The 9525-nt window shown below is 54.4% G+C and overlaps 1 protein-coding gene across 1 annotated transcript; it reads right to left on the bottom strand.

Annotated features, from left to right (window-relative positions):
- Nucleotides 1–1088: 1088 nt before the first annotated feature.
- TUFM (Tu translation elongation factor, mitochondrial) lies at nt 1089–4644 on the bottom strand. Its single transcript, XM_019754718.2, has 10 exons — nt 4292–4644; nt 3994–4188; nt 3372–3538; nt 3094–3198; nt 2845–3009; nt 2583–2715; nt 2394–2498; nt 2125–2276; nt 1923–2042; nt 1089–1443 (listed from the first exon to the last, which is right to left on the bottom strand). The coding sequence occupies exons 1-10, from the start codon at nt 4332–4334 to the stop codon at nt 1270–1272; spliced, it is 1359 nt and encodes a 452-aa protein (XP_019610277.1). The 5' UTR covers nt 4335–4644; the 3' UTR covers nt 1089–1269.
- Between the last annotated feature and the right edge of the window lie 4881 nt (nt 4645–9525).

The raw sequence follows: 9525 nt of genomic DNA, 5'->3' as shown, positions 1-9525 counted from the left end.
TTCAGCCTTAGGACTGAGGATGCAGCTGGTGCTCAGTGGGAGGAGGGGCATTTCAGCTCTGACCAAAGCCAGAGGAAGTTGCCGAGACCAGGACAGAAGAATCAGGGTTAGATAGGAAAGGTGGCCATGGGGTTGGAGGAATGGTCGGAAAAAAGGCTTATCCAGCAGCTGACAGGCTGCTAAAAATGGGCAGTTTTGAGGTCCCAGGGTGAAGAGCTGTCGGGATGTCAGTGGGTTGAGGGGCACTGATAGGAACAGGAGGAAAATCCTCCCGCTGGGCTGAGGTGCGCGGTGCAGACAGAGACACAGGCCTCCTACCGAGTGAGGTAGCTGCAGGTGTTACTGAGGAGTCCTTTCGATGCTTTCTGGGAGGACTGTAGGTTGGTTATAACTTACTCCAAAGAGCAGAAATCTCAAAGTGGACAGGGCTGACTCAACTCCACCCGCGGAGGAACCCCTGTGAAACCTTTCAGCCTCGCCTTGGACAAAGGGGAAAAGTACACCTGCCCTAGTCAGTTCCTAGGTCCTTCCCTCCACCTCTTCCCAGGTGGCCTCTGCTCTAGAATCAGATCAGGTTCTGCGTTTCAGAAAACAGCTTAGCGTAGGAGCTAAACTAGGTTAGAGACAGGACAAAAAAGCCAAGCGCAGGCTGCAGGGAAAACAGGCTGCAGAGGAGTTGTCTTCTTTCGAGGCGGCAGTTTAGAATTGGGATTGGAGAGCCTCCATCAGGGCTGCTTACGGGTGTGTGTGCGGTGTGGAAGGCACGTATTTGTCAGGACCCGCGCCCGAAGGTGTGCCCATTGATTGCTGCTCTGGTACCTTCTTGGTTCGCAGTCGGCATCCTCGTCAGTCATTGCAAGTTTTTAAAAAATCTCAGCATTTTACTCCCTGCATATTTGATGAACAGCCTGTTTAATTTTAAACCCCAATCAACGTTGAAAATGAAATCCTACAACTTGTCGAGCCTGTCTGGAATCAGTGACAGCTGGTGACCCATCAAGCACCGGCTGTTACAGGTGCCTCCGGGGGCTCGTTCTCACATTCCACCATCCCATCCTTCCAACTCACAGAGCACAGGAGACCCCGGCCAGCTTCCTACTCACAGAACAGTTTATTGAGTACCTCACCTGGCAGGCCTGCGGCCCTCTGGCCAGGGCAAGTGTCAGTCTGGCTGCAACTGCTGCGCTGCAGCCACTGTCCTGGAACAGGCACCCGAAGCAGAACACGGGCCACACAGCTCTGAACACGAGCCTGAGCACAGTTCCAGACTCAACTCCACTTGATGTTCTTGTCCTCCTCGGTCATGACGGGCGTGTCGGTGACGAGGCCGGTGCCAATCGTCCGGTTGCCATCTCGCAGGGTAAAACGCTGGCCTTTCTCTAGGATCATTGGCTGCCGCAAGATGAGGCTCAGCTTCAAGTCCTCTCCGGGCATGGCAAGCTCCTGAGGGGCAGAGACAGGTCAGCTGCGGCCTGCAGGGTGCCCTCCTGCCTCCACCTGTTTGCTGGGAAACGCAGCAGACGTGACAGGACGGTTCCTCCCAGCTGTCAGGCAGGCACAGAGCACAGGCGAAGGCCAGAGAGGGCAGGGGACAGTGTCACAGGAATGTACCTGAGAACACAGCCTGAAATTCGGGGTTATGCAGCTTTCCTAGTCACGGACTTCTCTGAGCCCTGCGTACAGTGAAACTCAACCTGTCTTATGGAAGCCTTTCTGTGCATAAATGCAAGTACAGCTAAGCCCAGGGAATACTGGATCAGGCCTCATTCACCCCAAATCCGTGGGTCCAGACCCTTTCATCGCTAGTCTCATCTGTGTCACCTGCCAGCCTCTCCACCCACAGCAAAGTCACCCATATTGTCACGTCTCCAGAACTGTAAGTGCAGAGCTGATACAAAGAGCGCTCCCCCCGCCCCCTGTACCTTCCCTGGAGGCAAGATGACACGACAGGCCATGTCCCACGTCAGGGAGAACATGACAGGCATGAAGTGAGACACAAAGGGCTTGTGGCGGCCGCCTTCCTCTTTGCTGAGGATGTAAACCTGGAAGAGACCGCACGTGGCTGGAAGCACTGCCTCTCAGGACAGTTGGGCTCAGCCCTGCCCACCTGACCTGCACCCTCACCTGTGCCTCCACCTTCTGGTGGGGCTGGATGGAGCCTGGCTTGGCCATGACCAGGCCCCGCCTCAGGTCCTCCCGCTTCAGGCCGCGGACCAGGGCTCCCAGGTTATCGCCAGCCTCTGCCCTCTCCAGGCTCTTGTGGAACATCTCAATGCCTAGGAGGGAGCAGGAGAGACCAGGAAGGACAGGCTGGGGCAGAGGGGAGGCACAAGGCATCTGCAGGGACAACGGTCACCCTGGAGCCAGCCCCGGGGCGCCCAGGCTTCCTGTACCTGTCACCACCGTGCGAATGTTCTTGTTATGTCCCAGGAACTCACATTCATCTCCCTTCTTCAAAATGCCACGTTCTAGTGTACCTGTCACCACCGTGCCCCGGCCTGGGAGGGAACAAGACAGGCCATCAGGGACCCTGGGGGAGGCTCTTGCCAGGGCGACAGGATGCGAACGGACACGGTTCTCACCAGGAATAGAGTAAACTGACTCCACAGGCAGCAGGAAAGGCTTCTCCAGGTCTCGGGTGGGCACAGGGATGTGGGTGTCCACAGCTTCCAGCAGCTTCTGCACAGACTTCAGGCCGAGCTCAGGGTCGCGTTGCTACGGGGGGAGGTGACAGGACTCTGACGTTTCCATCCTGCTTACCCAGAACCACACCCAGATTCAGCACAGCTCTGATGCCCACCCACCCTCTGCCACGCACGGCAGCCCCTGCCTGGCTGCCTTCACCTCCAGGGCGCAGAGCGCAGAGCCCACGATGACGGGGGTCTCCTCCCCTTTGTAGCCAAACTCCGTGAGCAGCTCCCGGATCTCCAGCTCAACTAACTCGACCATCTCGGAGTCCTGGACGGCATCTGCCTTGTTCACATACACCACCACATGCTCCACTCCAATCTGCAGGCAGGAAAGAGAGATGGGGTCCTAAGTGGCCCCACTCCCTATTCTTCCTCTTTCCACTCCTGCCCAGGCTCTGCCTACCTGTTTGGCCAGTAATAAGTGCTCTCGGGTCTGGGGCATGGGACCGTCATTGGCTGCCACCACCAGAATGCAGCCATCGAGGGGGGCGGTGCCTGTGATCATATTCTGGGTGGGGGAAGAGAAGAAACAACCTACTTCAGCCACCTCCTGGGTGCACATCCCTCCAGCCAAGCACAGGTCTCAAACCTAGACATCTTGAGTATCTTAGCCTCCTCCCCACAAGCCTCATTGTTCCTGACAGCAGGTGCTCCTGGCTCTGTCCCCAGCCCCGCTCTCACCTTAACGTAATCTGCGTGACCCGGGCAGTCTGTGTGGGCATAGTGGCGGGCAGCAGTACTGTACTCCACGTGGGCCGCATTGATGGTGATGCCGCGGGCGCGCTCCTCTGGGGCATTGTCAATCTCCTCGTACTTCTTAAACTTGGCCCCGCCTCCCTCAGCTAAAACTAAGGGAGGGAAGAGAACACACCTCTCAGCTGAAGTCCCAGAGGGAGGCAGGGCTCAGGCCACACCCCTGGGTCCCTCACCCTAAACGGACCACCCAGGAGGATGATCCCCTCCCTCAACTCCTCCAGCAAAGGTAACCGAGTTAGAAAAGCAGGTTCAAGGGTCTCAAGGTCCTGCCCAGCGACCTCTCTAGGGTAAAATAAAGCCCCTGCTTACAAAGCAGTCCCCACGGCGGGAGGGAGGCCATTCAGCGTCCCCAATGCATGCATCACAAAGTTCTTCACGTGAGGGGAAAGCTGTCTCCTGCAGCTTCCAACCCACCGGCCACCCGAGCTCCGGCACCTGCGGCTCCACTACACACCTGCAGCGGCCACTCTGCTGGCCCCGCCTCCCTGGCTCCAGGTCCCGCCGGCAGAGCGGGCGCTGCCGATGCCCCCACTCCAACCCCGCTTACTTTTCGTGATGGCCGCAGTCAGTGTGGTCTTGCCGTGGTCCACATGGCCGATGGTTCCCACGTTCACGTGGGGCTTGTCGCGCACATAGGTCTTCTTGGCCTCCACGGCCAGCCCGCGGCACAGGAGGGGCAGGGCCGGGGCCTTCAGCGACCGCAACAGACCCTGCAGCAAGGGGGTCGGGCCGGCGCCGAGACCTGCCGAGGCAGAGGTTTGCAGTCAGGGCGCGGGGCCGAGCCCGGCCACTCCTGACGACCCCCACGTGCTCCTGGGCCGCGATCGCCCTCCCCGCCCCCTCACCGCTGAAGAGGGGCGTCGCGCGCAGCAGGGTGGTGGCCGCCATGGTGGTCGTACGCCCGCCCCGAAGACGGTACCGGTTGCCCGCGCGTGCAATAAGGAAAGGGCAATTGCCACTGCAGGACACTTCCGGCGGAAGTGAAGGCTCGGAGGGCAAATCCCGGCGCCTCTAGCCACCAGTTTTTATGGCCCTAGCCGACTTCCGGGCGCGGGACGGAAGATGTCAAGGTAGGTAGATGCTGGTGTCTCCGGGGCGGGGAAGGACAGAGGTTTCCACGCCGCACTCGGGCCTCGCGGGGGGAGGAGGTCCACGCAGTTCTCTCCCGCGGCCCCGGGGAGCGGTGTAGAGCGCCCGTCCCATAATGCACCAGCGCGCCGAAGCCTCATGGGTGTTGTAGTTCCCAGGGCGGCGGGCTGTTTTTCCACTTAGTGTGGGAGGGAGGGAGGGCTAGACCGGGTCCAGAGGGAGGGTCCGGGCCTCCGGGAGGCAGAGGCGGCCCCGGCGCGGACTGCTCAGGAACGTCCTGGCCGCGAACCCCCTGGTGTCCGACCCACTGCGCGGGTCAGACGAGAGATCTGGCGGCCCTTGTGCCGCAGCTGCAGGTAGGACGAGGCCCTGCGGCCAGGCTGAGAAAGACGGTCCTGGGCGCCTTTCTGGGGTGGGACTCAACTGTGACCCATCTCTCCTCTGCGCTTTTGTTTTCTTATCTGTAACCTGAGAATACAGGAGTGATATCTTCTTCATACGGAGATCCTGACGTCTGGCTCTGAGAGGAAATGAGCTGGGGAGGAGGAAGGAATGGGGTCGTGGGGCCTTCAGGTCCCCCAGTCTTTGACCCTCGAGTATCCACCCTCTTGGCTCACAGCCTGCGGGGACAACGTTTTGCTGTCCACCCCTATGGCCTTCAGGAGCCCAGGGAGTAATTCCCTTGCTCGTCGCCCAACCCACCCGCACAATTTTCCTAATGACACCTGAGGGTGAGCCTCAGGGACCTTTCAGAGCAACCGGAGCGTTTCTGGTCCCCACGGTGTCCCTAGCACCTCACACAGGACGGGGCACCCAGTGAGTGCTCAGTAAATGTCTGCTGACTGACTGAATGCGTGCAAGGATAGTATATAATAACCTTCATCCATCATCTCATCACCCTGGGATGATAATAGCAGCAGCTTAGCCCTGGTTAATGTTTCTACAATTCCTCACATCCTAAGACTCAATTGACTTGATGGTGTTTGTTTCAAATAGATTCCCTAAATTCTTCCTTAGAAATGATGATTCAGTAAGGTCTGGACATAGACAGGGAAACCATATTTATTTATCACACACACACACACACACACACACACACTCACACACACACACCCTTCTGAAGCTCAGAGTTTGGGACACAGTGAACTCGAGCTTCTATGGATCAGACATGCAAATGCTTCCCATTGGTTCACAGTCAGTGCTCCTAGCGTTACTGTGTGTGGCAGGGCCCATATTACCCCCATTTTACAGGTAAGAAAACTGAGTATCAGGGTGATTAAGAAACCCAATACAACTAAATTCCAAAACAGTGTACACTTGACTACTGCACCATACTGTCATTTAACTATCCTTTTACTGCTCATCTAAACTGAGGAACTTAATACTAACACTTCTCTCCCTCTGGTCCTCCAACCCATCAGCTCTGCTTAGGGAGGGGCTGGTACAGTATAAAAGGGTGTTCTTTGTCCCCACTCTGTATCTCAGTCACCCTACTGGAAATTTATCCTAAGACACTATTGGCCACTAAGGGATATGAGATTTTTGGGGGTGGTACTTAAACTTTCTTCTTAAAGAAACTTAAAGCTTTCCATATTCGTGGTGCTATATTTATTTTAATGTGTATTAGTTAAAAAACAAAGAATAAATACAGTAAATACTGTGTTTAGAAAATGAATCCATTTCAAAAACGCTATTTGGTAGATAATATGAGTGGTGTGTATATATGGCAAATGTGGGGGGAGGCGGTAAATGAATAACTGAGATTTGAGAAACCGTGCTCAGAAAAGTCCAAAAGGAGAGAAATTTCTGTAGAGCTGTTGATGTAGCATCCTCTGTAAGGCAGGAGTCTTGATTTACAGAGAACAGAATTTACATTGGCTGGTTTAAGCAGAAGAGTCATTTGTTTAAGGGTATTCGACAGCTTACGGAATTGTGGGATGGGCTGGAAAAATAACTCCCAAGCCACAGAACTGATCTGACCTGATAAGAAAACTGTTGCTACACCACCATACACTACGTGCCAGGACTGAGACTTGTCTGTAACAGCCGCTGCTGTTGGCACTGAAGCCATTTCTGCATCAAGAAAGAGACCTTCTCTCTGCCCCGCACCCCCCACCCCCAAACACTGGTCAACTCAAAGCCTCCCGTGGAGGTGTCTGATTGGAGAAGCCTAGATCGTATGTCAGTGTTGTTGTATCAGGAGGCTCACAGATGCATTCTGACTGATGGGGGGGGCAGGGATTTCCCCCAGATGTCCAGTCCTGCCTATGACCAATATCCCAGTGAAAGAGCAGAAGGAACACAAATGTCCAGTATGTGGATATGGTAGCGTGAATTTTGGCATGGCCACTAAATGAAATATTAATGGAATGGGCTCAGACTTGCAGAGACGAGAGGAGCCAGCCACCTGTGCAAATGCTTGTGAGCCGTGTTAAATGAAGCGGAAGCCGGGCTACTATAGGAAGGTGGCATCTGTACAAGGCGGGCATTGGGCTTGGGGACCAGGGAAGCCGAAAATCACTGTGACTTTAGGAGGCTGTGGATTTGTTTTGAGGAGGAAATTTTTCTCTTTGAAACATTTATTTTCTGTGATTCCAGTTTTAAAAAAAAGTTCTTCGTGCAGAATCTTGAACTCTTTAAAAAAGATACTCTTGAAATCCAATGGCCTTCCAGGTCCCCTCAACTCTGTTCATTCTTCAGACACTTTGCACTCCTGCTCAACAGCCATTTTCCATCTTCCTGCAGCCAGGGCCCTGAGTTTGTTCCGGGCGGCCCTTTCTCCTGTCCAGGAATAAATCCTGACAGGTCTAGTCCACTTCTGGTGGGGGTGGGGGTCCCATTCTCCTTCTCCGGAGTCTTGTATAGGGTTGGGTGTGACTCCTTTGGGGCCAGTAATTGGTAAAGGATCTGCTTGGGTGTGTGTGTGCAGGGGAGGGGGGTTCCCAAAAAGGGTCCTTCATTCTTAAGAAGGAGACACCAAACAAATGGACCTCCTTCTGCCTCTGAATGTTATCAGGTCTGAATGGGAAGCCTAGAACTGCTGTGCCCATCCTGCTCCCGGGTGATGATACAGCCCAAATCCAGAAGAGGGCGAAGCGAAGAGGACCTTAGAAGGCTGGACTCCGTGTGGTATGTGATGATGGATGGTACATGTATTGTTTAAGCCAGACCGGGTCAGAGTTGTCTGTTATTTGCAGCCAAATGCGTCCCGACAGACACTGTGTCTTCCAGCCCTTGGTACCCTGAGACATATTTCTTGTCTGGGACTGAGTGACTTGTGCAAGGCCAGGACTGGGCTTCCTTAATCTCCGTATCGTCTGTGCCTGGCCACTGTCGGTCTCTGAATATTGGCACTTGAACTATGAATGCGCCTTCCAGACGGAAGAGTGCCACCATGTGGTGCCCTGGACTTAACCGTCCAAAACAGGATTCTCAGTTCTCTCCCTCACTCTTCCTCACACACCTAATGCACGACATCACCATTCTCCCTTCCCCTCACCCTGCACCTCGCCCAGTACCCAGTCCTGCGGGTTCTGTCTCCAAAATATATGCTGAACGTGAGCACGTCTCTCTCGCCACTGTCAACACTGGTTCAGTCGGGGACCGTGTCTCACCTGGGCTGCCTCACGATTTTTCCAAGGAACCTCCCAGCTTCTCCTCTTATTCTCAGTACCTGTCAAATCCATCCTTCACGCAGCAGCCAGATGGGTCTTTAAAATGTGGATCAGAATTTAATCCCCCTTCAATGAGTCCTTCTGACACTTAGCATAAAATCCACACTCCTCCTTGAAATGGGTGAGTTGTACGGCAGGTAAGTTGTATCTCAATAAAGCTGTTATCAAAAATCCAAACTCGGCCTGTGGCCCCCAGGGCCTGCGTAATCTGGCCCCTGGTCCCTTGGAGCCCATCTAGTGTGTGTCTCCTCTCCCTGCCAGCCGGGAGTCTCCTGCTGTTCGGCAAACATCCCACAATTGTTTCCACCTCACAGTCTTTGCAGACGTTTTTCCTTGTCGCTTTCCCCGGGGCTCGTTCTTTCTCATCACTCCGGTCCCACCTCAGATGGCACCTCTTCTAGCTAAAGTAGCACCCAGATCACCCTTTTAGCAGTTCTCCCCCTTTGATTTTCTTCCTAGCACCTAAATATCCAAAATTATCTTAGTTTGCTTGGCTGTTTTGTTATTTTTGTCTGTCTCATGACAGTAAGAACTTGTGTTTTACTCAAAGAACAGTGCCTGACACTTGTGGGAATTATGTGTTGAATCATTGCAGTTGGATATTTGTGTTGGGCTTGTTAAGTTTCCTGCTGTTTGCAATGGAAAGCACATTGTGTATTCACATTCATTTTTAAAATAAAGCTGAGTCACTGTAACTTTTGGTGCCTCTACTGTATTACCCATAAGGTGGGGACGGAGTGGCAAGGATAAACGGTACGATTTTTAAGACTTCCTGTAGCTCTGACTTCTCAAAGGAGGGCGGGGCCAGGTGTCACCGAAACGAGTACTGGGCTGGCCCCCAACTTAGTGGCAAAATGAGGACGAGGACCCAGAGCTTTGTCCTCAGTGCCCCTCAGCAAACGTGTTGGAAGCTCGAGGGCATCCTTCACTCATCCCCACCAGCTAGCCTGGCAGTGCCTCCGCAGAAAGCTCTGTGGACAGTGCCCTGGGTACTGACTGCACTGCACCACCCCAGCCATGTGGCACTAGCCCTCTCCCAGATGACTGCACCAGTCTCTCTGCTTCCAGTTCCCCAGCCCCAGCCCCATACTGGACCCGGATGCCCTTTCAGGCACAGAACTCGGATCGCGTGCATGGCACACAGAGGTGGCTAGAGGCACGCCAATCGGAAACACTTTGTGAAGGTCACACAAAAGCGACTGTGTAAAAGGCACTTAAGAGGTGGCCCAGGTAGGTTGGCCATGCCTGGCTTCCTACAGGAGGACACACTTCGAAGCCTGAAACCGGAGGCGGGAATATTGACAGAAGCGAGGGAA

This window comes from Rhinolophus sinicus, linkage group LG18, assembly GCF_036562045.2.
Source record: "Rhinolophus sinicus isolate RSC01 linkage group LG18, ASM3656204v1, whole genome shotgun sequence".
Lineage (NCBI taxonomy): Eukaryota > Metazoa > Chordata > Mammalia > Chiroptera > Rhinolophidae > Rhinolophus > Rhinolophus sinicus.
This window is presented reverse-complemented; position numbering and strand designations above follow the sequence as displayed.

Bases quoted from the DNA above. Each gene is read 5' to 3' on its own strand.
- TUFM (XM_019754718.2), bottom strand. From the start codon at position 4,334: ATGGCGGCCACCACCCTGCTGCGCGCGACGCCCCTCTTCAGCG. The intron at 2,716-2,844 runs GTGAAGGCAGCC...CTCCCCCCGTAG, and splicing joins CTGCGCTCTGCGCCCTGGAG to CAACGCGACCCTGAGCTCGG. The intron at 2,043-2,124 runs GTGAGGGTGCAG...GGTCTCTTCCAG, and splicing joins ACCAGAAGGTGGAGGCACAG to GTTTACATCCTCAGCAAAGA.